This window comes from Takifugu flavidus, chromosome 4, assembly GCF_003711565.1.
Source record: "Takifugu flavidus isolate HTHZ2018 chromosome 4, ASM371156v2, whole genome shotgun sequence".
NCBI classification, from domain to species: domain Eukaryota; kingdom Metazoa; phylum Chordata; class Actinopteri; order Tetraodontiformes; family Tetraodontidae; genus Takifugu; species Takifugu flavidus.
The window spans coordinates 7,193,214-7,220,411 of record NC_079523.1 but is presented as its reverse complement, the minus strand read 5'-3'; the positions used below and the strand labels follow the sequence as shown (position 1 = coordinate 7,220,411).

Sequence of the window (27,198 nt, the reverse complement as noted above, 5' to 3'; positions counted from 1 at the left end):
GAAGAATGAAATTACACCCAGACATCGCAGAGAATTATTCAACAGCAGCTAAATGAACTATTCTACAGCTCTGATAATGGAAGATTGATGAACTTGTTGCCACTGTTTGCTTGGAAGCGTCTCAGGATGGATTGCCGTGAAAATGGGTACATATTTATGCTCCCCTCAGGAGAAATCGTAATAACATTGAGAATCCTTTCACATATTAGCAGCATCTAATGTTATCAGCTGGTCAATACTAATGATATTCCCATCGGGCTTCCGCTTTAAAATGACCTTATTATCACTTGCAGGCACGCGAAAGTAAGATGTAATTCACACTGAGGCTGCTAAATCAAAGTGTATAAATTGTTCACTGTGACTAAGAGGTGATGGTGTTGTTAAACTCAAAGCAATCTTAAACCAAAAACTGTCCAAGTGTCTCTACACCAAGGCGCTTTGTTTCTCCCCCCGGACCCCAGGGGGCCACTGACTCCGCTAGAACGTTATTAGCGATGCGCTCATGCTGTTGTACAGACCTCCAAAGGTTGAGGTCCGTTTTGAGAAGCTGCGAGATGAGGCCTTAAAAGTTTGAGTTGCGCTTTCAGCTGCCCGTGCTGAGGACCACCGTGGGTGAGGAGCATTAAGAAGCTCAAGCACATTCTGTTCCCCTGCACCGAGATTCTGCCTCTGCCAGATGAAAGCGGCGGGATAATGGAACAGACAGCGTTTAAGATGGAGGCGTTTGCATCATGTGAGTAATCGATAGGAGGGTTTTTAACTGTAGTGCCCCAGTCTGTTTATTTTTTAGAAGGTTGTCCACAGATACTTTACTTGTCTTTCTTTTGGCAGCGAAATTGATTTGATTTCCATCACCTCATCACTCCTTCAGCTGTGGTGCAACTGGAAACTCCCCCGGTTTTCTGCCCTCGCTCACCTTAGTTCCTTTCATTTCCACCGCCAGAGAAGTCGAAGTGAACCCTTTGGATGAGGCGGGACACCTCGTTCTCCGTGTCTCTGTGGAAGTAAAACCTGGCAGACTGCCGACTTTAGTTTGGGAGCTTTCTTCAACAGCCTCTCACCACGGAGAGCTGAATGAGGCTCAGCTGGTGGACAGCTTACTGTGAATGGGTTGATAAAGCATGACTTAAGTTCCACGTCACTCTCGTGTATCCTATAATGTTTTGCTCAATATGCAGCTTTTTTTTCCCCCTCATTTTGTTGATGAGCTTAGCTGAGTTTGTTCAATTAAAATTTTACCGGCTATCACAAATCACTCTTTTACCAGAGGGGGTTATAACTGTGACATTTAATTCACTCTTGCACACATAAACTTACACAATGCATAAACACACAGTACAGTTCCAGCAGTGATGATGTCACCACATTTTACTGGGAAAGACGTTCCGCATAGAGCTGTCGCCACTCTTTTTAGCCTAGCTCGCTAGTTAGCTTAGCTTGCAGTTTCAAAATTGTTGGATTAGCGTTGTCCATGCTGCTGGGCACTATCCATTACAGTTGGGGATTGTGGTGCAGGATTACTTCAGTGGGAACATCTCCCCCATAAATGGCCTCATATGGAAATGTTGATAGAGAACTACAAACATTTATTCTGCCAGTATTCATATAGAAACATATTGGAAGTAGAAGTAAATCCTTCAGAGACATGGGGCTATCTTAATTCAGCTCATATTCGACATTGAATGTGAATCTGCAATCCCTGTCGGTTCACTTCTTCGCACCGCTATATTTCACGTCACTGCTCACGGCTTCAACGATTGGTGAAACTGAAAATAAACACAAGCCGCAATGTCAAATAAACTTGAGAGGTCTGGGAAAACTATAAACCAGATTTACATTTCAGGCTCCTTCATTCAAGGCAGGTTCCTGAGCTGTGCACATCACTTATAGCTGAGCATAAAGAAAACCGTCCAGTATGTAAATAAAAACAACAAAATTATTCAGATTTCCGCTCACAGTCAATTCACTGTCACCCCGTAGAGAAATGTCAAATATAATTTATTCCATGGCTGCCAGGTAGCTTGGAAAAGCTTTATAAGACCTATCGGTGCTGTGCAGATGTTTGCCCGGGGAAACCCGCCGAGTAAATAATGTTTGTTTAAAGGCCTAGCACATGAGAGATGTGCACGAACAGATGGTGATGGTCTTGGAATTATCCAAATGTTTCCCCATAACCTGACATGATATTAAAATCCTTGTCTGTTGTTCAGCCTCGTATTCAGGCAGCTAATTCCCTTGTTGCTGATTTAAAATGTCTGCTGCATTCACTCAAACTGACCTCATAATTGTGCAAGTTCGTCTGCGCTGTTCACAACATGCTAATCCCGATTTACAAGGCGCCCCCCCCCCCATTCCTGCCTTTGTTTTATTCGTGCAGTTTGTCTTGGGAAATCAGCGCTACATAATTTATGTATCGAATGGCTTCGGTGTGGGGAAATTGTAGAGTTTTGACATTGTGGGTGATCAGTATTAAAATATTCAAAATGCAAAGTTAGGGCTGTTACGTTCTCTGCAAGAGCAGAGAAATGTATTCCTGCTTCCAAGGCTGCAAGAACAGAATAAAACCACTTCTCTGGCCTCTTGGTTTTGGTCTGCTCTCCGGGCAGAACTCATCTGGCTTTGGAAAACTATAATGGGATTGGGATTGGGGATTGTGGGCGTAGCTAATGCCGAAAAGCAAAAATGTCATCTTTCCACAGGCACCAAGATTGTAGTTTTGAAGAAGACCGGGGCAGTAAGGAAGCATGAAGTTCCTAAATGGGGAAAACAGGTTGTGGAGGTGACGTGTGCTGCAGTGGGAAGGACCAATGCAAGAGTTCTACGCTTGAATTTGAAATGTCGGGTCGAAATAAACTTTGTGCTTGTTCTCGCCACCTCTAGAAAACAAACCATTATGCTAAACCAGTGCAAAGGTGCACAAACAGAAGGAATAATTCATTTTGCTGAACATGACTCAGCATTCCTCGTATGAATGTGACAAAAACATTTTTAAAAACTCTGCTTTATTCAGTTCACCAACTCCAAACTTCACGAGCGGGAGCTCGATGCAGATCAGTACTCATTGTTCAAAGATGTCTTCCATTCCATTTGCGCTCCTGTTCTGGGAGGAGGTGCAGCATGGCACCGGTGGAGGTAGACACACACACACTGGTTTACTGGCTTGTTGACTGTGAATCCTGTGCTTTTTGTTTTGGGAGCACAGATGGCTCACTTTCCTTTAAGTCCTGATCTTCTCCACTAAAGCCACTCGTTATCTTTGGTGCTTCATCATATTTCAGCCTCTATGGTGAAGCTTCATATTTCAAATGAGGATTTTCTGATTGCACATTTGCCAACATGGTGAAATACCGAAATATTAACATCTTCTCCATTTTTTCCTCTCTATGAAGTCTGCACTGAATAATAAGAGACCTTTGTCTCCTCATTGTTGACCAGTAAAAGACTCCTTTGTGTAAAGAAAACCACAGAGAACTCTAGTATTTCTCTGACTGTGTCATATTCAAAGAACTGAGAGCAATGACTTCCTTTGGTCGTGTGCTGAGCCTAATCCTGTCGTTTAAACGTCCTCATCAGTGCAAGGACGGGGACGCCTTATGCTATTTTTCTTTTCATCTTGTTATGAATTCAGTCAGCCGCAGGGCACGGTTTACTGAACCAACAAGGGAAAACAAAGATGTCTTAATTAGGAACATCAGAAGAGAGCGAGCCATTGCTTATGTGAATGGGTCTGACTGTGGGTGGGCTCCACATCTCTGTTCTGCCGCACTGGTGAAAAGAAACATCATTTGTACTCATGATGACACGATGGTATTGACAGTGGCTAATTGTAGAAAAATATTGCTTGAATATTTGAAGCTCCTTGAGCCAGTGATATTTCAAGAAAATATTCTTTTTAATGCAGCATTTTTCTTTATTTTCACCTTAAAGCTGTTACTACCAGATTTTGCTTTCTTTTCTTTGTACCTAAAGTCCAAAAAAGTTTTTTATTTTTGCAAAAAAAAAAATACAGATGCTCCTTAATTAGATGCTATCTCTGTCTCCAGACTAATTAGTGATTTACTGAAGAATGTTATCTTTGTTTTTTACCCACTTTGATGATGCAGATACGAGGTCAAAGGTCACGGTTGTCCCAGCGTCATCATCCAACACGTCATTTCAGAAAAATCTGAGCATTCATCTTCATCTTGTAAATTTCCCCGTGTGGGACAATAAAGGATCTGAATTTCATCTGTGGCGCGGCCACGGTGAGCTCGACAACCATGGAGGCTCATTTAGACCACAGAGACCCTGTTGTTCACCAGGAGACCTGAACTCAGGCGTGAGTTCAGGACGTCAGTGTGCACTAATAATTAGTAGAATAATAATTTATTATAAACTCCACTCTAGAGTTCACTTTTTGCCACATGCACCACAAACAATATCGGTTACATAAGAGTAATATCAGCCAGATAACACTGACTGTGAGGGGAAATATGTATATAGGCACAGGACACTGCGTCTAATTAACAAGTACTTTTTAATTTTGTGAAACGATATGATAAATGAATAATAAATAATAAATCCTGAAATCCATGGAGGACATTCAGCATTCAATGTTATTACCAAGTTTCTCTATCACTACATCAAAATCCTCAGGTTTTGTCACAGCCGCGTCCAGAATGCCCATCCAAGAATTAAAATATCACATAATATTGGAAAAACAAAAGAATAATACTGCAGTTACGTTTTAAAGTTTGCAGGAGATGGAATCAAAGCAGGAGCCTGCTGAGTTCTGAAAGGAGGAAAATAGATGGCGAAAACAACGTGTACTGGAGACATCTAAGCCGGTCCAAGTACATTTGTCAGAATTGGCGAGCGTAGCTAATAATAGCTCTCTTCCTGTGGAGCACCACGTTTAGTCCATCAGAAAGAAAACTCTCAGAAAACTCTTTTAGTGCACCAAATAGCTCAAAACCCCCTCCAACGTGCACCTTAGGCTTCCAAAGGTTCTTTTCTTCATCGCTTTAAGCTGCTGTGAAAGGGTAATGAATCATTTGGCCATATGTCACCTGAGCCGTTTTTCACTTGCTGTTTCACACTTTTATTCAAATGCTGCACTTGAGTGAAATTATGTCGGGAAATGAAATCAGTATAAATTACTTACCGCCCTTCGCGCCGAAGCCCCAACGATTCCCGGTGATTACATTAAATGTGTGTGTGATCGCAGCGCACTCGTTATTTAGAGTTTGCAAACAGAGAAAATCTGCATGATATCCAGGTATGAACTCTCGAACTCCAACACTTATATGTTTATTTGAAAAATGACTGGTGTTGGATTGTAAGCAGCAAAGCAACACAGGAAGCGCAACAGTCCAACACTTTACACTTGATTTAATTGTCGAGGATTATCTCATTTCGTATGAGGAGAAATTACGTTGGTTAAATTGGTCACAGTAGAGAAGAAAAGCTCGAAAACTAGCTCTGTCTTGTGGATTCCTTCCAGAGTTAGCAGAGTTTAAAGACTAATAACTAATTTCGTTCGACCATTTATGTTCAGCCTGTAAAGATAGTTGTGCTTGTAGGATATGGCCCTTAAGCTGCACATAGAGAAAATAAATGTACATTGATATTTTCATGCTATAAACATAAATTACACAATCATTCCTGGAGGTGTTTGGCTTCAACTCATAGGGAGCAATGACTGCAATACATTAACAAGCAAGCAGAAATCTACCTGCTGCTTCTCAGTAACAGAATTTCAGCTGTTCTGTGGACTCCTGTAGCGTGACGTCGCCCATGCAGCACCAGAGTGGCTCTTTCAGTCTCTCTCGAGCTTTCCAACAGCCTAATTTTGCCTCTAACCTACATAGGAGGCTTTTTAAAAAGATCCCAGAGAAAGCATTTTTCATTTGTGCTCCCATCTCAAGATCTCTAATGGAAGCGGATGAAGAGTCACCCAAGTGGACGTAAGACACAAAGGGGGTGCGGGACGCACCTGCGTAAGACGGTGGATGTGTGGGACAGCAGGGGCACGAGGCTTCGGGATTTTAGTCAAGAATTTAGCGATGAGGTGAAGGAGACCCGACTGCTGCAAGCTGCGAGGAGCGTCCACATGGCCTCGCCAGCTGTTTTCCACATTCGCTGCAAATATACTGAGAGGGGACCGAAAAAATCACCATCACAACAATCAAGCACGGAAAGGATCTAAAGAAGCAAAAGGAAAAAGCAGCAACAACAAAGCAGCGATGGCCCATTTGTGTTAGCAGCAGCAACCCAGCTGGCATAATCCCAACCTAGTCATTTGCACCAGTTGGTTCAGAACCCGTAGAGAAAATGTGCGCGTCATCCAGCACGTACCGTGAAGAATTATTTAGGCGTCTTATCTTCAGTAATGGAGACGCGCCTCGCTCAACTACACCTCCGTCCCACCTAAAGGCGAGTCTTTTCTTCTGTCACGCCATGTTCCTGTTCACTTTATCATCTGCTGTTCTGGACGGCTGGTTCTGTGGGGATTCTGTAGAACAAAATGCACTCCAGCAGCTGTTTGAGGAGTCACGACCAGAAGGGTGGCGACGAGCCAGTAAACCACTCGGCCTGCTTCTAACGCGCCCGTGATCGGCTGCGTCTGGTTGACCATCTGTGGCGGATGAGAGGTCCCTGCTCTCTGATTCACGTCAACGGTGTGTTTTCAGACTCCATCCTAAGTTACTGCCGCTGTAGCAACTCACTGGTCCAAAAATAGCACAGGCAGAAATGTTGCTGAGTTCTTGCGGGATGCTTGGAGGCCCACCTTTACGTTTTTGCAAAGTACATCAGGTTCCAGTTTGTGGTTGTTGGTTCAGATATCCAAAAGTAGTGTTTTGTCCTTAAAAGAAGCCTGTGAGTTCCCAAACCTTGTAAAAGCACACCTCCGTGCACGAGGCGATGGAGGGATTTCAGCTGAAATTGTTTGATCTGTTTACATTAAATCAGACGTTCGCCATGAATTTTTAAACAGACGTTCTGGCCGCTCTCAGCATTCCAAGCATCTGCTGAGGTAAAAATTAGTTTCTATCTCATTTCGGCGGCTCCTGCTAAGTGGCAATCTTTATGTCCCTAATGTGCTAACGTAGGAGGACGGCATCACGCACGTTATAACTCGGAAATGGCGTTTTTGCGCTGCCGTCCTGGTCATTTTGAACAATTTGCAAATTAGCCCTGAGGATTAAGGCAAAGTGCTGCTTAAGGAGAGATTTCCTGCAGACCCTCATTTGTGCCAGGTGAGCCATACCCCATGTTTCTTGGGCAAATAACATGTCAGCTTTGCTTCTGAATGGTTTTAGTGGTCCGTTCCATTAAATACCAGCAAATTCAGAATGGCAGTTAATGTGAAAGCCAGAATACAATCTCGTGCACCTGCAGGGAGGATGGTTGGAAACAATTTGCTCAGTTTTTTCCCCTCCTCACTATAATGGCCTAAAAAAAAGGCAACTGCTAACTTGCATATCAAAGTAATGTAAAAGGCAATGGCTTTGCATTGCTTATTCAGCAGTCGTTCTAATGTTGTTTCTCTACATTCAGTGCAGACTTTGTTATTGCTCCAGAGCTCCATTGCAGAATTACCAGATTGGTTCATTAAGAAGGGAAAGACAGGGCAGCACTTCTTGCTTATTAATTGCCACATTTTCATTCCCTGCTCCACGTACGACGAATCGGCAGGCGCGCTGAGATTCGTCTCTAATTAGCCGACTTTCCATCACTTTATGTTAGAGGAACTTGGAGTAGCATTGATCAAGAGCCACGGTTCCCTCCCTGGAACCCGTGATGACTGAAGCCAGAAGGAGAAGAAGCAGAAGTGAATCAGAGATGAAAAAGTAATTGGTTGAAGGGGTAAATCATTGACTGCAATTATGGTCCCTCATGTCTACATTACAATCCCCATATGTCAAATAGAGCGGTGTTGGAAAGTCAGGGGTGAGCGTCATTTAGAAGATAAAGTTCTGATAAAACAAACTAAAGGGGGGATTTGAAGACCTACAAAGTTGGCAGGGTCACCCGAGTGCTCACGCTATGGATGCTGTTGGGTTTTTAAAGAGAGTTTCAGGTGAAAAATATTTGTTCAAACATAGAGGAGGAGGATTTGTTTAACAGTGACTTAAAGCTGCACACTCTTGTGCCAAATAAGATCATTTATCTTAAAGCTTACAGACGGCACAGCCACCTCAGGGTTCTATTTAAGTAATAAAACTAGATGCGTGTGTGTGTGTGTGCGTGTGTGCGTGCGTGCGTGCATGCACGTGCACGTCTGTAATGGACTGGGGAGCTGTCCAAAGTGTATGTGTGCCTCTAACAGCCAGTCATTATAGGATGGATGGATGGATGGATGGATGGATGGATGGATGGATGGATGGATGGATGGATGGATGGATGGATGATGGATGGATGGATGGATGGATGGATAGACGGACGGACGGATGGACAGGACGAGGCTCAGTCCATGTAAAGGGGAAACTGTCTGGACACATTTCTCTTTAGCTTTGCTCAAACACTTGCATTGATTTTGCAAGCGTTTAGTCAGTTTCAGCTTCGCATTTCATCATTGTGTATCACTCCAAACACACAGAAATGTTCATTATTCATCCTGGATAAGTCTGCCTGACATTTTAGCAGCGTCATACACTAACGCCGTAAATCCTCTGCTCAAAGAGACAAAAAAAATTTTCATTAAGCAAGAGCTTATTGAATAATGCCGTGTTTGTAACAGACTTTTGCAGCAATCTGTCTGCATCCACTGAAATGTGGAGGTTTAGCAGAATTAATGTTGGGGGTTTTTTCATCACGAAAACAAAGTTAATATGCGTTCCGCTGCCCCGGTCAGGGCCCAGATAGGATTGTTTCAGAATGTTCTGTAGTTCTAACCTATTTCTGAGCCGCACACGCTGTAACCACGCTTCCACAGACGAGTGAAACACAAAGGACAAATATGAATTTCCTGTCACATCCTCAGGACACTATGCTTCATTACTCCGGATGATTGTGTGGCTGAAATTGTCAATGAAACGGCGTCTGACACCACAAAGAGAAACTCCATGACAAAACCCGTGCAGGCCTGCCGAACAGAAGCAAAGAACGGAGCGCATCGATTCGGAGAAGTAATCCGCGAGGGCGGCGAGGGGGGAATGGAAATGTGCAGAGCTTAAGGGTGTGGTCACACATGCGCGAAATTAGAGAATCACGTCAGCAAATACGCTTCCCGCTTCACTCACAGTTCAACTTTGCTGAACTTGGATGCAGATCATCACAACAAGTGGGGGGGTTCCATCCTGCACTCAGGCATGTGTGAGTGCAGAAATCACTTTGTGCTCGCTGAAGTTGAAAAAAAGAAACAGTTTTTTCCCTATTTTCTTAGCCTGATTGGATTGAACGATACCTGAGAGCATCTATATTTCACTCCACTTGTGGGTTCTTGGACCAGTGACGTCAGTGGTTTCATTTTCTCTTTCACTTTGGGACCTGTGGGTTAAATGTACTCAAATACCTACACACAGGAGTAACACAAACACTGCACTGCAGACCTGCAGGGACACCACATTGTCCTTTTTTGCATCCAAAATATTTCTGCAAAGCCCAAATTTTGTGCCTGGTAGAAACCAAAAAAAATATCCCGATGAAGGAAGCACAGTCAACTCTGAATTCATGAGGTGGAGGTTGTCAAAGTGAAGAGATGGAGAATGTGACTGTGACCAAGCCGTGAAAGGACATGATTTCACACCAGCTGTTGTGCTGAAATACACATTCCATTAAAAGGGTCCGGAACATTTTCCAGCTATATGTGACTTCTGAAAATCAGGTTATGTGTTCTGGTCTTCAAAAACCTTCAGAACAGCTGCCAAAAAAAGAAAAAAGGGGCGCTGGTGGAGCTGTATCAGCATGTCAAAAAGAATATTTTGAATGCATATGAATATTTGCACGGCATCATCTCAAACAAGAAAAGGCTCTTTATAATGAGATTTTTGCTGCGCGGTGTCTGACACCTCATCCGTCCCACCTCTGAGGTGTTCTATTCGTGCTCTGAAACAAGCACTGGCTGCTGTTGGGGACGTCGTCCTGCACTCCCTCTGCTGCAGGTTCGCTCCTCTCTGCAGGAACTTCTGTGTCCAGCCACAGAGCCGAGCATGTCCACGTCTGTGCACTGTCCAGAGCGAAGGACAGGATCACAAATCTGTCCTCGAGCATGAAAGAGAGCAAGAAACGAGATCAGAAAGGGCTGCGAGGAATGCGTCCGTGCTGATGTGTAAGTGGTTTTAAACAAGGTTACGCATCAGTACCTTGGACTTTTCATTCATATTGTTGTGCTATTAATGAAATCTGTGATAACATTAAGGCTACTTTGGTGCGATTACAGTTTGTTGTCACGTCAGCTCACATTTTAGGCGTTGCATCAAATGGGATTTCTGGCCGCCTTTTTCCACTTCAAACTGAGAAAATTGCTGCATTTTATGTAACAATTTGTTGCAACTTTGCTCTGCAAGATGGCGAGCAGTAAGATGAAGGAGGAAAACTAAAATAGCTTCTTTTAACTGTCTTTTTCGCTGTCCATTTTTTACTGTTTCACCTTGCTGCTGAATTTGTCATTCAGATAGCTCTGAACTCCTGTTCAGCCTTTCAATGAAGAGAGGGGAAAAAAGAAAATGTGATTTTACTCAATCAAAGCTGACGTGAATGCAGCCGATACAGTATTATGACTCCTGACAAGCCATGTTTTAAACAAACTTTGCAATTAACCCACAACTCTGAGCTTCCGTTCATCTACTGCACTTAATATTGTTCAAATAATGTGAATAAGGTGTTTTTCCAGCATGAGCTGAGCTTTCGTTGTTTCCAGTTTGGGTTAAGAGGGGACAAAATTCATGACAAAGGTGGGAAAGGACACAACACCTTTTGCCAACACCTGTGTCGTGTTATACGATATTATTTGTCTTTTAAATTTTTCTATTGAAGGTTAGTCGACCCAGGTCCAGCAACATTTAAAATTCTGACTGAAAAGATGTGGAATTACAGTTTTGATCAGCTGGTCCCATTTTCTATCATCGGCTCTCGTCAAAGGCTGTCCAATCTGGCATTTGACATTTGGATGGGACTGTCTCTGGTTTCAGCAGCAAAATGAGCTTCCTGATGTCACAAAATTGGACAGAGATCTAGCAGATTGGACCTAAAACCAAGCTTTTAGCTATGAAGTGTACCAGATCCACTAGATTTGCTCAGGAGACACACAGGAAATGTGAACCGTGTCCTTGATAAGGACTCCAGCTTGTGTCCTTAAATCTGTTGAAAGAGAGAACACCATCCTCTCCTCTGCTGCAGATCTTGTAGATGAGCCTTGAGAAACATTCAGCATCCCTTTGTAACTCGTTGATGTCTCTCATCTCGAAATACTTTAAAAATGTTTCAAACAGTCCGTTTGATCAGTTTGGGTTCTCGGTTGAGCCGCATCATTAGTGTCCATCCCAATCAGCTGCTGGCAGCCGTCCACAACACGGCTCCCGCTGGGCCGCCTTCTCCACCGCATATCTGAGACCAAAATGTGCATTCCGTTCTTTCTAACAGAGGTCAAGCCACTATTAGTTAAATCGAGAGGGATCACATGTGTAATTAGCACAATAAATATGAATGTTCTTCCCAAACCAACCGGAAGCTTTTTTTTTCTATGTTATGTTCAGTTTAATGACAGAAAAGGTGAAATATTCTCATGAGAAAACACATTATTGTGGCTCCATCCCCAAGCTCAGCCTGCATCGTCAATAGGAAAGATTTATGGTGACGACCAGGTGTGAATTCCGTCCCCAAAGTCAGAACGTTTTTGGGAAGTGAGAACATTTTGTTTCAGTTTGAGGGTTGAGAGTTTGATTTAAGGTTAAGATGGAGGTTTACGTTAAGGTAGGGGGCTGAAGAATGCCAAAGTCAGTGTGTGTGTGTGTGTGTGTGTGTGTGTGTGTGTGTGTGTGTGGTGTGTGTGTGTGTGAGAGAGAGAGAGAGAGAGAGAGAGAGAGAGATGGATGACTACTATGTGTGATTGATGCCCACTAACTTTGGTCATTGCTGCATTTTCTGACCATTACAGGTTCTCTGGCTCAGGTGATCAATCTTCGAGGAAAAACACAAAAATGACCAATCACACTTTAAACTCCGAGAACAGGTTGACACAGTGAGAACAAATGCGGAAGACTGTATGATTAAAATAAAACTTTCGACCTGTAGCGGCTCCTGTGATTACGTTTGTGAGCACAGATTACAGTGATCACAATTCCTCATCATGTCGTCGTGGAAACCGCATTGATTGCTTTGGCTTCAAACCGCCGTTTAAATGCAACAAAAAAAGCAGCTTCTGTGCCGTTTTTATGCCGATCACAGAACTACCAGGACCCAGCCGGAGGATTTCGCTGCAGTAACAGAGCTACTTGATTGGAAAAAGTCAAGTTGATTTCATTGATTTCCACCTTTCCAGAATATAGTTTGAACACCTTAAATAATGTTAATAAGTATTTATTTGAATTAATCGCTTGTCGGCTCAGTTAAATGAATAGAAAATCAACATTAACAATGCAATGAATTTAGTCATACAATCAATGTGTATTATTGTCCCTTTTTAAGCAGCTATCCCTTTAATAATCCTTTCATCAGCCTGGCATCTTTGCTCCGTTAAGGCTTTAATTTTGAAGTACGTCTCTGAGTAAACTTGTCCAAGGGCACAACATCTTCCTGCAGTCATTTGGTCTCTATTCATTCTTGTATTTTATAATATTCGCCCTTTTCCTGACATGAGAAATGATGAGACTTTTCACAAGAGACAAGAAAAATATGCAGATTCATGACGTTTCGTGTCAATGTTACACAAAGTCATTCCAGTGTTTTCCCTTGTATGGTTCTTATAGTTTCCTAGAGTTCCTAATCAGTTTATTGTATCATTTCAATATTTTACATGCTAACGTTATCATCTAAAATCATCTGGGTGCACGGTTGGAAATGAGCAATCTGCACTGAGCGAATCAAGCTAATCCTGAACATAACGCCAATTAGCCGATTTCTTTTACATAGAAACTCATTGTGTAAGTTCCCCAGTGTTGCATTTGAAATGGAGCCTCTCGCGTCCTAATAGGTGTAAAGTCTTAACCACTGCCAGCGCCAAGATATAATGGAGAGAACGGCCCGTCAGCACCGTGAGCAGTGAAGTCATTTGTCTGAAAGTGTTGCAGGCAGGAGCAGCTTTATGGTCAAATCACTTTTTAATATTCCTGCAGTAATATTTCTGCCTCCCTCCCTGCTGAGCTGGAAGCTCCATTCAGGCCATCTCTCTGTGTTTCCTGAAAGGGTTTTACCGGGTTTGGTGTGTGTAGCCGTAACTTATAAAATTGAATAATGCAAAATCCTCACTTGTAGCTGTCAGGCTTCCTCTTTTGCATATCTCGCAGTCGATAATCACACCCCCGCGGACTCGCTTTATTCCTGTGGTTAAAGCGTCTGGTAATTTCCCTGCAACCACCCACATTCTTTTGACCGAGATGGTTAAAGAATGTGGTTATGCAATTTACGAAAAATATTTGGGGGCAAAAATCTAAATATTGTTCACCACTCTACAAATGCAGTGGGACCATGTTGTGGTCACGGTGAACTTCTCCTTCTCGAAGATGTACTGTCAGGTGCAGATGTTGTCCTCTGGTCACTAGTCACCAATGCCTCGTATGTCCTTAATGTCTCTGTCCAGCCATTCGGGTTGGGATTAGGACATCACAGCATCACATATAGTCGTGATTCTGTGACTTCAGTGGACACTCGTGGTGAGAAAAGGCCACAGCTGATTGGTCCACGGCTGCGGAGGAAGCTCAACGTCCACGGAAATGGAAAGAAAGAAATGAACAAACATGTCCTGTTGTTTACATTTACCTTTATGACGTGATTTTCCTCCTGCAGCATCTCCGTTATTTAACCAGTTGAAGCTCAGCATCAGTGGACCTCATCGAGGCAGCACAGGATCGTTTGCTTTCCAGTTTTAGTCCATTTCAGTGCCTTTTTGGATCTTAGAGAAGTCCAGAGACAAACTCCTTTATTGGTATTTGCTTGGTGATTTATCCCACATCTTGTATGATACAGTGTACGTACAAAAATAAATGGCATCCCTGCCCTTCAGTAGTTCACAGTTGGTTAGTTGGTTTGTGCAAGCTGCACCTAACTGACAATACTAATATTGTCCAGTTGTTTTGGACATGCAAATGTCAGTTTTGCCTCTGTTTCCATGTAAACACAGAAAACTACAGTTTTGGAAGATGGGAGGTACCTGCACAGGTGTGCAACAGAAGCAAGAAGTGTGTTTTGTGCACACGTGGACGAGTGCGCACGAGTAGATCGCACTAATAACCAACAATGGCAGATTAACTCCAGATTAACTCCAGATTAACTCCAGATTAACGCCGTCCTCATCATCAGCGGGGATGCATTTTGCATCTGTTTACACCATGCTGGCCTAGCATGGCTCAAGAAGGAAACATCCGTGCACATGTGCATTTCGTGGCACCTTACAAAAGACACTGTCAACAAGTGACCTGACGAGGAAACGGCGGTGTTCCACGTGTTCCTGTGTAAAGTGCTGTTTTCAAAATGTGGCCGTTACTTTTCAAAAATGAAAGCAAGAAATGGGTGTAGTTTCCAGCAGGGCCTCAACCTGGACAGAAGGAAAGAAGCATCCGAGTTTTCCATAGCAAAGTGCACATTTAAGTCTGTTTGCCTCCAAAAAGGTTTCATCCAAACTTTATTTTCCTGAATAACAAATCCTTGCCCTAGACCATCAGTAGGAGGCCTTCGTGTCGCTTCTTTTTCATGTAAATATCACGTCCTCTTCGCTTCTTACATTGTCAAAATGATATTCGGGGGAAAAAAGTCATTCTTAAGGGGATTTAACCGGCATCACGACTTCCCTCCTGATCTTGTTTGCTCAGCAGGAGGCTGGGCTCATGCTAACCCTCAGCTCTTCAGTTGGTGGGTGACAAGCAGGAAGAAAAGACCGGCGATTTCAGCACGGTTCGGCATTGACAGTGGGCCAAAATGTGATAAGCTTGCACCGACTCACTTCGAGTCACAGTGGTCAGCCGCACATGAGCCTTAGCATCATAGAGATGAGGGGAGAAGCCTGGCAACAGGGGCCAATCAGCCAGAAGCGGAGAGTTAGGATTGTCTTAAAACAAATAAAGAGTCAAAACCTAAGTGCAAAACAAGGTTTACTAACCAGCAGGTAAAATTAGCTTTGTGTCTTATTCTTCCTCGTTCTCTCCCTCCGGATGCACGCAAGGTCGTCAAAGAAGTCTTTAGCTTGAAATGACTTGTTCCACGACACGTCCCCGTGGCCAGTAGTAGTGGGTCAGTGAATGCACCCTGGTTTCATCCTGGCTCTCACTGACGTGTCTTTTTATAATCTGAGCTGCGTAGATAGCAGTGGTGCTATCTCTTTACCTCTGTCCACCTGTAACAGCAGCCATTCACCTGTGTAATCCAATTACTGGGAGCCTGATGGAAACTGAGGATGGGCAGACTTAAAAGGGGGAAGAATGGAAAAAGGAGAGCAGCAGAGGAGAATGGCTTTAAATGGCTCCATCAGCCGCTTCATCTCAGCCTGTACAATAACGACCTGATAATTAATACTGTTCCGGTTTCTCACGTCCACGTAGGCCACTTCAGCAGGTTTATGTGAGGGGGCTGGATCGCACCGAAGCACCGACTGAGATTTAAAGACCTCCTCTGTCGTTTCCTGCAGCTGGAACATTTGGGTGTCTTTCAGGCCATCGTCTCGGTTTTACAGCCAGCAGAGTTACTCTCATTACTGAGCGCTCGTATATTTTAGCCGGCGCATCACACAGCTCAGGCATCAGAAGTTAGGTGATTAAAAAGACATGAGCTCACCTGTCGGCCAGGATGAGACCACAAGAGCTGTCCGCTCGAGCTTGATGATGATACAGGGGCAACCTTTGCCTCAACAGCAGCCATTTATTCTGAAATCTGTTCTGTCTATCAAGCGACCTAATGCCTGGGGGGGAAAAAACGAAGCGCTGCATGCGCTGATGGATTTGAGGCGGTAGAAATCAATGGGCACGGTCCCTCTGGGACCATTTAGATACTTTGGCCACTGAGGTGGAGTCCTTCTGTGTTCTGATCTGCTTTATTTCAACATGTTTTCTCATCTTCCCCCTCAACAGATATGGCGACATGGTGCCAAAGACGATCGCCGGTAAGATATTTGGCTCCATTTGCTCCCTCAGCGGCGTGCTGGTGATCGCCCTGCCCGTCCCCGTCATCGTGTCCAACTTCAGTCGCATCTACCACCAGAACCAGAGAGCTGACAAGCGACGCGCTCAGAAGGTAAAAGGGGCGCCAACACCCCGGGGCATCCCATCTGCTGTGCCGGTCACACTCCTGTACCCGACGTGCACACCGGCGAATGTCTGACCATTAGCAGGGCTCACTCTTGTTTTTCAAATGCCCTCGAGGAGTATCAGGATAATGAGAATGAAGGGGAACTTCAAGTGCTGGGTAATGACAGCAGGTGGGCGGATACTAATGGCTGTGTCAGGAAACCTTTTGAAGCTCTTTTATCATTTACATGAGAGATTTAAGAGAAACATAAGACAAAATCATTAATGAATCCGACGTTTATTATGTAGAAATAGGCTGGGACCATATAAACCTGAGAACAAACCTGTGTCCTCACCTACGTTTGCCCATCAGATGATAAGGGTTCTATTTGTTCTGTGCAGAGCTCCATCCCTCTCCGTCTGTGCACGACGGCACGGTGCTGCAGCAGTTAGCAAGTCGTCTCGCATCAGAAAAGTCCTTTTAGTGTACATGTTCTCCCGGGGCCTCTGGGTACTCTAGATTTTCCCCCACAGTCCAAACTCCTTCTCATTACATGGGTTGGAGGCTCGGTGTGAGCATGTGAGGCTGAAACGCCCCAGCTCCCGGACTGATCCAGGACTACGTCCAGCCCCTGTTCCCATCTCAGACTGCACGTGTGAAAGGTGTCTGTCATTCATCTACATGCAGGGCTAGCCTGTCTTTCTGGATGAGGCTTCGACATTTGGCCAAGCTCACTCAAAGAAGAGTGTTTAAGTTGATGAGACGAGTTTCAGGAATCGCTCATTCCATTATTTAGGGTGGAACTAACGCCACTCTGACGGTGCCGCGTTTGTCTTTGGGAATGCTGTAGGAAATTACACGGCGGTGGGATTAGATCTTTGTCTTCTTCAACAGACGTGGAGGGAAGGAGCTTCCGAGAACGCCGAAAAGACTTGTGTGGTTAAGAGGCCTCTGTCTCACACACACACTCCAAATCTGACTGCCAAATGTCAACTATCCTCTCGGCACACTCACCCACCAGACTCGACCTTTTCACGGGTTTTGGATAAAAAATGGTTGCAACCTCGGAGGGCAGATACTGAGAGCTAATTGAGGTTGTTTTTTGGATGTATTTTGCTGCGAGCATGTGTTTGGTGGATTTTCAACCTGAACAGAGTGAAACTTTTCAGGCAAGAAAATGCCGTGCGTTTTAAAGTCAAGTATGTTTTACAGGTTTGTAGACTGAAACAATTCTAAATACTCAAATACTCAATTCTAAATACTATTTTATTTATTCGTATATTTTGCAATTTGTAAGTAATTACGGCAAGCTGCAGTGTTCCCTTGGGATATTTAGTTTGAATATTTTCGATTTTTGTAAAAAATTGGCTGCAAAAGTAGACTTTTCACCAAGATTTTACTAAACATATAAATACTAAAAAATTATTCAATTAGCCCAAAACATCTGCACTTACAACATAGTCCAAGTCACAATATGATGACATGTAATATTCTTATTGAAAACGCAACGATTATGTGATAAAAGTGTGTCCAGCATGATACTGGAACGTTGTAAAAAAGACAGTTTGTCTTTAATGTTTCAGTGTTTTCACTGCAAATGTTCCTGCTGAGCGCTTAAACAAGCGACATTAATTATATTATTCCTGCATTTCTTGCACTCGCTCTGAGTAAATGGACGGGAACAGGATATTGTCTTGACCTTGCTGGCTTTGGGCTCGCTCCTTCAGCCCGACTGCATCCACACTCGTGTGCACGTGTTCCCCGTCTGTTGTTCACTGCAGCTGAGTGCACGTCTTTAAAAGCAGTGCAGATTTTTCTGGTTCCTTAACTAAATTAAAAGTCTGATCTGTAATTAAAGATGAAGGAAAACATTCAACAAAGCGCTGTTGTTATACTTTGTAAAAAGAAAAGAAAATCTTTAATTAGAAAGAATAATTAGCTTAATATAGTTGAACTGAGCCGTTGCCACCATTGTTGTGTCCCAATTCCCCGAGCGCAATGCACATCGTATACAAATGTTGATTTCAGCTTCCCCCTCATGCTTTAAATCGCATTTCATTCCTGACCTAAAAAAAATAAAAAAAAGATGGCGAGAAGTTCAGAGAACTAATGAAATTTCCTGTATCTGTAATTGCACATTAGAATCTGTGAAATGTGAGAAAATTGACTTTTAACCTCAATCACAGAGCTGCTTGTTGTGACTCACAGCCAGGCATCTCTGTCAAAGGGAATAAGCCTCAATAACAATATTTAGCAAAACTAGGATCATGACGCACCCCAGGACACGTGTTTGATATTAACCCCGTTCACCCGCTCCATCCTGACCTCCGCGTCTCAGGAGACGAATAGTAAAATTGATTTAATGACACAGTACAATAACTGCAGTTCCTATAATATATGTAGGAGGGTCCGAAGAAAATCCTCTTCAGCAGTGGACACTTGCACCGTCCACACGGTTTAAGGTGCAGAGCGTTTGCCTGTTCAAAGATAATCAATTCCAGGACATGCAACACCCACATTCACTCACCTTTACTATCAGGGGGTGGCTTTTCTACTGCAAATATGTTTGCAAAGCTTTTTCTATCATGTTTTCCCTGAAGACTCGATGGGACGCAGCAGAAAACTGATTTGAGACCAGCAGAGCACCTTCACAGGTACCCAGAGTCTGACAGACAAATTCATCTCTTTAGATTTGTGTCCGTGAGGCGAAGATCTCTTCATCTCTCCTCCTTATCAAATGTGTATTAATGGAGGAATAAAAACAGGATAACAAGACTTGTGACTCACTTTAGATGGGCTGAAGTAACAAATTACGTAATATACTCTTCATTTTCAATAAATACTCATTCTTTTGATTGCTATCCTACTTCTCTCTTATTTATTCCTCTCTCTCTCGCTCTCTCTGGCCCTCTGTCTCTCTCTTTTGTCATCGCATCCATCTTTTTTGCAACGATCTTCCCTCTGAATAAATATGCAAAAAAAACATTTTTTTTAAATGTAATTTGCCTTTTGTGCACAAATTTTTTTAACAGTTTATTCATGCAAAACTCTGAGGTTATGATCCGATGTCATGGTGCATTCAGGGACTTTAAACTGATACAGAAAAATACAAAAAAAGGGCAGGAAAGGGGACGGAGAAGAAAAAACACGTGGTGGTGGTGGGGGGGGGGGGGGGGGGGGGGGGGGGACTAGGTTGTAAGGGGTGCGTGGTCCATCACTGAGAGTAGCCATGTTTATTTTTCATTCTCCTGCAAGACTTTTTTCATATTCTGCCCTTTAGTTCTTTAGTGCAAATTTTTAATTGCAGCCTGGGTTTATATTTACATGGCATTTGCACGGTACATTTTCATGGTTATTGCACAGCAGTGTTGGGGGGAAGGGGGGGGGGGGGGGGGGGGGGGTGACAGGGGATAGTCCATAATGAGCGATGAGTGAGTAATGCATCCAGGTGGGTACACTGCCATCTTCTGGTTTGGCATGCAAACTGCAGCCTTTTCTCCAGCTTCAGTCAATAAAGCTCGCGGCACTGATGTTGACGTTTATGAGTCTTTGGTCGTGCAGATATGAGCACATCTCTGCATCTGCAAATCCAAAATAGAAATGGGGTTTGATTAATAGAACCCCCCCACCCCCAATGTTCTCACCAGTAAACAAGGCATTAATCATCTTCTGTTATCTCACACCCACCTTGTTTGATTCGATGACCTTTTCTTCCCACACCCAGAAAGCCAGATTGGCCAGGATCAGAATATCCAAATCTAGCAGCGCCAACGCCTTCATCCAGAGCAAGCGTAAAGGACTGCTGAACGACCTGCTGGAGCTTACGGTAAGAAAGGCCCCTGCCCCCCTGAACACTTTCACTGAAAGCACAATCATTACTGGAAAACCTTGGTCAAAGGTGGAACAAAATCTCCTCACATTATAGCTCTGTAGCCGATTTCATTTTATTTGCTTGTGCCGTTGGGAATCTTATGATGAATGGCATGTTTAAAAAGGCTGCAGCAAACTTCAGTCTGCACCAGTGAGCAAACGAGTCTGATGGCACCCTGCCTGCTGGCTGGCCACTGATGTGGCCTCCATCACTGCCACAGGAGCAGGGTCAAAATTACAAACTTTTCCTGCAGGACTCTTGTACTGTGGATGTGTTTCCGGTTGCTCCTTGTTGCCCACAGTTGAAGATCACCACTGCTCTTTGTGTATTGGCACTAAAGTCCAAGTGATTCTAACATACTGTAATCGTATTTGGGGAAACCCAGAAAACTGATTTAAATACAGCAGTTACGTCTGGAGAATACGTTACTGGCTGTCATGCTTAGAATTAGCTTAAAATCAATGTCAGAGACCATTAGAATATTATGATGCATTGAACCAGCATCATCAATACGTAGATCTGTGTGTTGGCATTTTGTAGGTTAATAACTAGAAGCTGCGTTCAGTGACGCTCTCATTCAAATTGATCCCTCAGGTTTAAAATTGCCAAGAGGCTTCACAGGTTTAAGGGGAGCATTTGTGCTGCGCTGAGTATATATTTTCCTCGAAATGGTAAATTCAGCCCTTATTATAGTCTGTTCTTGTTTTTTACTTGTGTATTCATGCATCATCAGCCAGTCCAGCTATTTCCTTATTAGCTCACGAGGCAGTAGCACAGGTCAAACTTAGCAACAAGACCCGAAAAATATTCCTTAGAATCAAATCTGTTCCAATTCTTGTAAAACGGTCCAGCGGCTGTTTTGTTGCGAATGTCTGTTGGTTACATTTTAAAATTGAACGCCATCCAGGGGCCACGTACCAATCAACAAAATGGCTGCAAACATGCAAAAGTAACAGCTAACATGCAGATTGTGGATGCCATGAATAATTAATCACGGTCGTTTCCTGCTGCAGACACAAAATGCGCTCCATAAAAGTTGTTGTATATCTGCGAAGGCAAATCTCAAAGCCAAACAGCAGGACCCCTTTTTGGGTTGTTTGGTGTGGTCATTCTGAGGAGGGGGATTTGGGATCGTAACAAATCCATGTTTCATGTCTACTTGTTTGTTTTTACTTTCTCAGCACATAAAAATGGAATACATTTGCATGATTAAATTGCCTATATCCCTCCCATCCAGTTCATCACTCTTAGTTTCAGTGACACACTCTAACCATCCTTGCGGATGGTTAGTAAAAACCATTTGGATTTAATCGAGTCCACCGTGAAAGCTCACGGGGATCTGGAAGTGGTTAGAATTATCATATAAATGCCATCTGTGTGTTCGAAGCGACCTGCGTGCGTGTGTGTGTGTGTGTGTGTGTGTGTGTGTGTGTGTGTGTGTGTGTGTGTGTGTGTGTCCTGCTGAATCGAATCATGGCGCCGTCACTGCTGTCAGTCGTGTGCAGCGTGAGTCAGGGATGGGAGTGGTTGCAGATCTTTTTTTCTTTTTTTTTAGAGAGTAAAAAGTTAATTCAAAGGATGATTAGTTTGATCAATCACATCACTGTCACACATGTGATTTGTTCAGTTTGTTATAGCTTATTGATCATCCCTGTTTAAAGAGAGAGAAAACAGACAGATTATTCTACATAGATTTACAGCCACCATGGAATAAACAATTATATTGTGTTTTGGCCCATAAAGACTTACGGCCGGCTTGTCCTGCTGGACTTCTCCCTGTCGGCTCCTTTGTTTTTATTCCTCTTATTTCATGAAAATCCAATATCACAACAAAGAGTCTCTGCTCTGACCTGGTGGGCCTGATGGGTTCCTGCACCACCTTGTGAATTCAGCTGCTCCACAAGGTCACGTCTGGGCAGGCACTAGCAGAACTGCTGCTGCGGGTCGATGGGGAGGCCTCTGGTGGTCTACGTGATCATATCACACAACCCTTGAGGATGCTTGCCAACTTTCCAGCAAGGGGAAAACAAGCTGAGGTGAATAACTATGGACATTTTTAAAAACATAAGATGCTTTTGGTTAATATTTTGTTGTCTTTCTTGTCAGCGGCAGGGTTTCAGAAGCATCTATAGCATCTGAAGTCGGACAGGGAGGCGCATGATAATATGGTTAGACTGAAGGAACATTTGCCCCATATATCTGTCAGTATATCTGACCATTGCTAGAGCGACCTCCTGCTCTGTCATCCAGCTCTCATCAGCTGTCTTCCTGTCGTCATTTTCATCATGTTCAGGAACACATCATCTCCAGGATCGACCCCTTATCTCCCTGTGAGGAGCTGAGGAGGACATAATGAAGCCTGTATGTAGCTGCTTGTTATTTATGTCATTTTTACTTTACAGGGGTCACAGCAGGTCAAAGGTTAACAGGCCTCAAACTCAACTGCACGGTGAAGCCAAAGAACATTTATTTGGTCATGTCCCAGCCGGCGTCAGTCACAGAAATGTAAATAAAATCATCTGTCCTGACTTTCAGGTCACAGCATAAATGAGAGGAGAGGCGTCCCGTATCCCCTCCTCGAGTTTGTAAAGAGCGATTCTGTCTTCATTTATTAAGATGTGAGGAGCCCCTCTGTGACGCCAACGCCGTCGACACGTTTCAGATCGACCACATCAAAGCCAGCGTGTTCACATGAGAGGAGCTTTGGATCGCGACAAGGGTCCCTCTTTCTCGCCGTGCAGGGTTTGGAGCAGAGAACGAGGCATCGGAAGCCGTTTTCCTCGGCCCACGTGCTCTATTGTTCACGTGTCCGGAGTCTGAATGAGCGTGCCTGCGCTGGATCGCCACCCACCCAAATCCTTTGAGTAACAATGTGTGCTGCGGGGGGAAATTAATTTGCTTCCAGTTTTGATGCTTTTTGGCAATTGTGAATACTTTGAGACTAAGCTGCAATGGACCCCGAGCCTTCAAACCAAGTCCTGTTTGGATAAATACCAAAAAGAAAAAGTGCTTCCATTATTCTTTTTCCCTCTCTTTCTTATTCTCAGCTATTGTTTTTTTTTCTGTGCGCATCAATAACCATCACACAAAACCCAAAGACACCTATTCAGTTAACAGAAAAGTTTGATCTGAAATCTGCACAATGGAACAAATCCAAGCCTGTCATATAGAACAGTTCAGGAGAAGCCTGAGAAATCCATGTTACATTAATTAATGCAGTGTGTGTGTGTGTGTGTGTGTGTGTGTGTGTGTGTGTGTGTGTGTGTGTGTGTGTGTGTGTGTGTGTGTGTGTGTGTGTTTTGTTTTGCTTCTCAAGGACACAGAGGAAGATGAACAGAAGATGAATAAGTCTCTCTCTCTGTTGGAGAGTCAACACCACCACCTGCTGCACTGTCTGGAGAAAACCACTGTGGGTACACGTTACTTGACTGCTGATCCCACATTTAGAGGAAAAAAGCTCCAACCATGGCAGCAGCATTTGAATTTTAATTCTATCTCAGTCAAACAAAATGCAGAATTACAAGAATATATTGTAAAATAGTGATAATGAGCTGATTCTTAAAATGATCGTTGTATTTCGCTCTTTTTTTGTGGTTTTGCGTACATTTGATCCTGTATTTTTATCTGTATTTCTTCCCTCTGTGTTCCCTCTGCAGGCTCATGAGTTTGTGGATGAGCAGATGTACGAGCAGAACTGTTTAGAAACAGCGTTGCAGGCCTACCCGTCCCACAGCCCGTCCGTTTCCAGCCGCGACAGCTCGGCGGGGGACTGCTGCGGCTGCAGGGCAAAAAGAAACACTCCACTTCCCAATGCTAGCCTGTCCTCCACCCACCAGGACCCCCTACAGGAGCTTAGCGCCATCCACATACAGTGCGGTGACCTGGCCACACACACTGCAAGGTACAACTGAAAGGCACAGCCGCCATTAATGGAAGGTATTTCTCAGACTTTCACTGAAAGCACAATCATTACTGGAAAACCTTGGTCAAAGGTGGTGTCAGGTTCAGTTTTTAAGACTGAATGTGGACCCAAAAGAATTAAAGGTTACATTCAAACACTATACTAATGATCAGAACAATCAAAGTAGATTCCAGGATCAGAGTTGAGCTTAGACTACTAGTCATTTTATTTTAGAAGGTTTTCACAAATAATCTTTTTTTCTTTATTTACTTTATTAACTTATCTATGGTTGTTTTTATTAAGAATTAATATGGCACAAGAATACGTTGCACTTTGATCATTAGGAATAACTCCGACCCCAAGTGTAGTTTACAGTCTGACCACTAGACGTCGACAAAGGGCTTCCGGTCCTCGGCGCTCGGGATGGATGGAACATGCATCAACAGTGCGCCACCTCAAGTGCTTCCAGGCCATTTTCAAACATTCTACAAAGGGTCAAAGACCAAATAAAACAGTGGACAGGAGAGACTTTTATTTGTTTGTTCCTGTTGGCTTTAGAATTTTTCTTTTTTAATTTATGTTATTTGAGTGGAACACATCCAGCACTTTCCAACTGTGCTTTTAAGGTTGAATTAGACTTGGTTAAGCACCCTCGAGTGTACATTTTACAAGCAGCCTTTTCCTCTCTTCCTCTCTATTTTAGTCTGTCTGGTCGTTCCAACCTGAACCTGAAACTGGACAACAGCAGCAGGATCAACTGTAAAGGTGGTCGGATCACCACGGCGATCATCAGCCTCCCGGCACCCCCGGATCTGAGCCCCGACGGGGACAGTCTGCACGGGCCCGTGCAGAGGAGGCCTCCCTTGAGCCACTCAGCATCTCCGAGCATCCAGACCACCACCAGCGCGGCTGGCATCAGCATCATCAAAGTCTCGGCTCTGTGACTTTTCAGCGTCACTCTGAGGGGGAAAAAATGCAATGAAGGAGCGGAGGATCACCTTGACCTGTCCCTGCGGTCAACAGGAAGACAGCTGTTCTCCAGACAACTGGGCCTTTCAGAGAAGACAGATGACCTGGAATCACCGCTGGGGTGGAGTCGCTGTGTCATGTATGTACTGTAGATATGGACGTATGGAGTGGCTGGGTTTCTTATAGGTCCTAACTGCAGTAGTTCTACTGCAATACTGTGAGAAGGACATTGTATAATTAGCATCAGGGTACAACAGCAGACGCTGCTGTAAGGCCACAACATCACCGTTTAACATGGAGTGGGAGAAGCCTCTGAAGGACGGAGAACCCTGTTGCCTGTGTTTGCTCCTGGTTGTGTATCGGCTCCAACATCCTACACATCCTGACTTTCATTGGACCAAAAAACCCTGTTTTCTTTGCTACGACAGACACTTGAAGCACCGCAGCAGCTGACAGCAATGACGTGATATTGTGAAAATGTGTAAAATTGTGAGGCTGAAATGTGTTTGACTTATTCAAGATGTGTCCCCCCCCCATCCCCACAACTTAAAACTACTGATATGACCTCTGTAGCAAGAAACAAAGAAAGTGAATCTTTGAGAAAGTGTATTTATTTCAAAATATGCCAGGACTGCAGTCAAGCATGGATCTGAGAATGGATTCTAGTCAGTATATTTGTGGGGAATGAGTAAATGTGCCGAGGATCAATTCACATTTAATCCAATTTACAGGGGAGGAACATTTGACTTGGAAGATCAGCTACAATGATACTCCAGCAGCACATGTCCCAAACTAAGTTATATCTGTAAATAACAATTCCTGCATCCGCCCTTTTAATCTGATCTATTTCCAGAATTGTTCCAACTTTGACCACAAGGTGGCAGTCAACGCACCAGAAGTTTTCTGCATTATTTCGTGATTAGATTGATGCTCATTTAAACCTGCCTGATGTTTCTGGATAGTTTGTGTTTGTTGTGCGTTTCTTTGTATAAAGCGTCACCTTTATTCAGTTTTGCTTTGTTCTGATGTGGCATCTATGGTTTTGTATGGGATTCTGATCATAACGTGAAAATGTTTTTACTGTTTCAATATACTTTGTGTTGCATCTTTGTCCTTGTCTCGATTAAAAAGCTGCTGTATTTATTTTTATTTTTGAAACAAAACCCTTTAGATAACTTCTCAGCATTGAGGCTGATAATTCTGAGCATCTGCTCGGCTATTGATACTGTATTTCATACACATTACTGTCGTGTTTGACATCTGCGGCCACATCTCCCACAGTGTGACTCCTGCCTGGTGATCATTTGTCGTCATTATATGATGGATTTAACGGTAAAAGACATTGTGAGGCGCGCCTCTTTTTTATTTTATTTTATGTTTTCGGAACTGCTGTTTGTGCTGTTTCCTATTTCACTTTTTGAACTGAGCTTTTCTGTCTGTTGGCTGTTTGCAGTGTTCAGTTTGTTTGTTACTATCAATATGGAGTGTCGGATGGAAATTAAAGTCTGCCACAACATTCTGCCCTTGTGTCCCATTTGTGGTAATACATAGTTTATCGCATTGTTATTCCAGGTTTCTTTTCTGCATAATACTGTTTTGGACTTTTCAGTGTGCCGGTTAAATAACTATCAAAAGACCTTTTTAATGTTTTCAGAAGTGCCGATAGAAGAGCATTTTTTAATATTATAATATACAGTATATTATAATTTTGGAATATTTTCTGCATTTTATTGCTGACATGTTCTTTTGAATATGCACTATACCCGTTTAAGACCCAAATCCACCTTTTAAAATCATAACCCACTTTTTTCGGTCTTTTTTTTTTCGGTCACCAAATGTGGGTGGGTGTAGATTTTGGATGTATTTACTAACAACCTATCAGTTCAATGGCCTCATTTTAAACACAAACAATAGTAAAATTATACCTTTTGTCATATATTTTGAATTCTGCTGAGAAATGGCTAAAATTTCTCCATTTGGGAAGGACATTTTTCAGTTTTCAAGCATGAAAAAAAGAAATAGCTGAAGCATTGTGCCAACATCTTGTCTCACCCTCCAATATTCAAGTAAATTAAAAGTTTTTATTGAGATCTTCTATCTG

General features: G+C 43.3%; 1 protein-coding gene across 7 annotated transcripts in view; it reads left to right on the top strand.

Moving 5' to 3' along the window:
• Positions 1-26,613, top strand: part of LOC130524369 (potassium voltage-gated channel subfamily D member 3-like) — a 52,566-nt gene extending 25,953 nt beyond the window's left edge. Inside the window, exons 3-8 of one of the 7 annotated variants that reach the window (XM_057030442.1) lie at positions 16,200-16,362; positions 20,081-20,182; positions 22,120-22,263; positions 23,544-23,636; positions 23,884-24,128; positions 24,832-26,613. In XM_057030442.1, coding sequence (XP_056886422.1) covers positions 16,200-16,362; positions 20,081-20,182; positions 22,120-22,263; positions 23,544-23,636; positions 23,884-24,128; positions 24,832-25,072 — 988 coding nt within the window. In that variant the 3' untranslated portion in view covers positions 25,073-26,613. The other 6 variants (XR_008950119.1, XR_008950118.1, XR_008950120.1 and 3 more) reach the window with 6 other exon arrangements.
• The last annotated feature ends 585 nt before the right edge of the window (positions 26,614-27,198 follow it).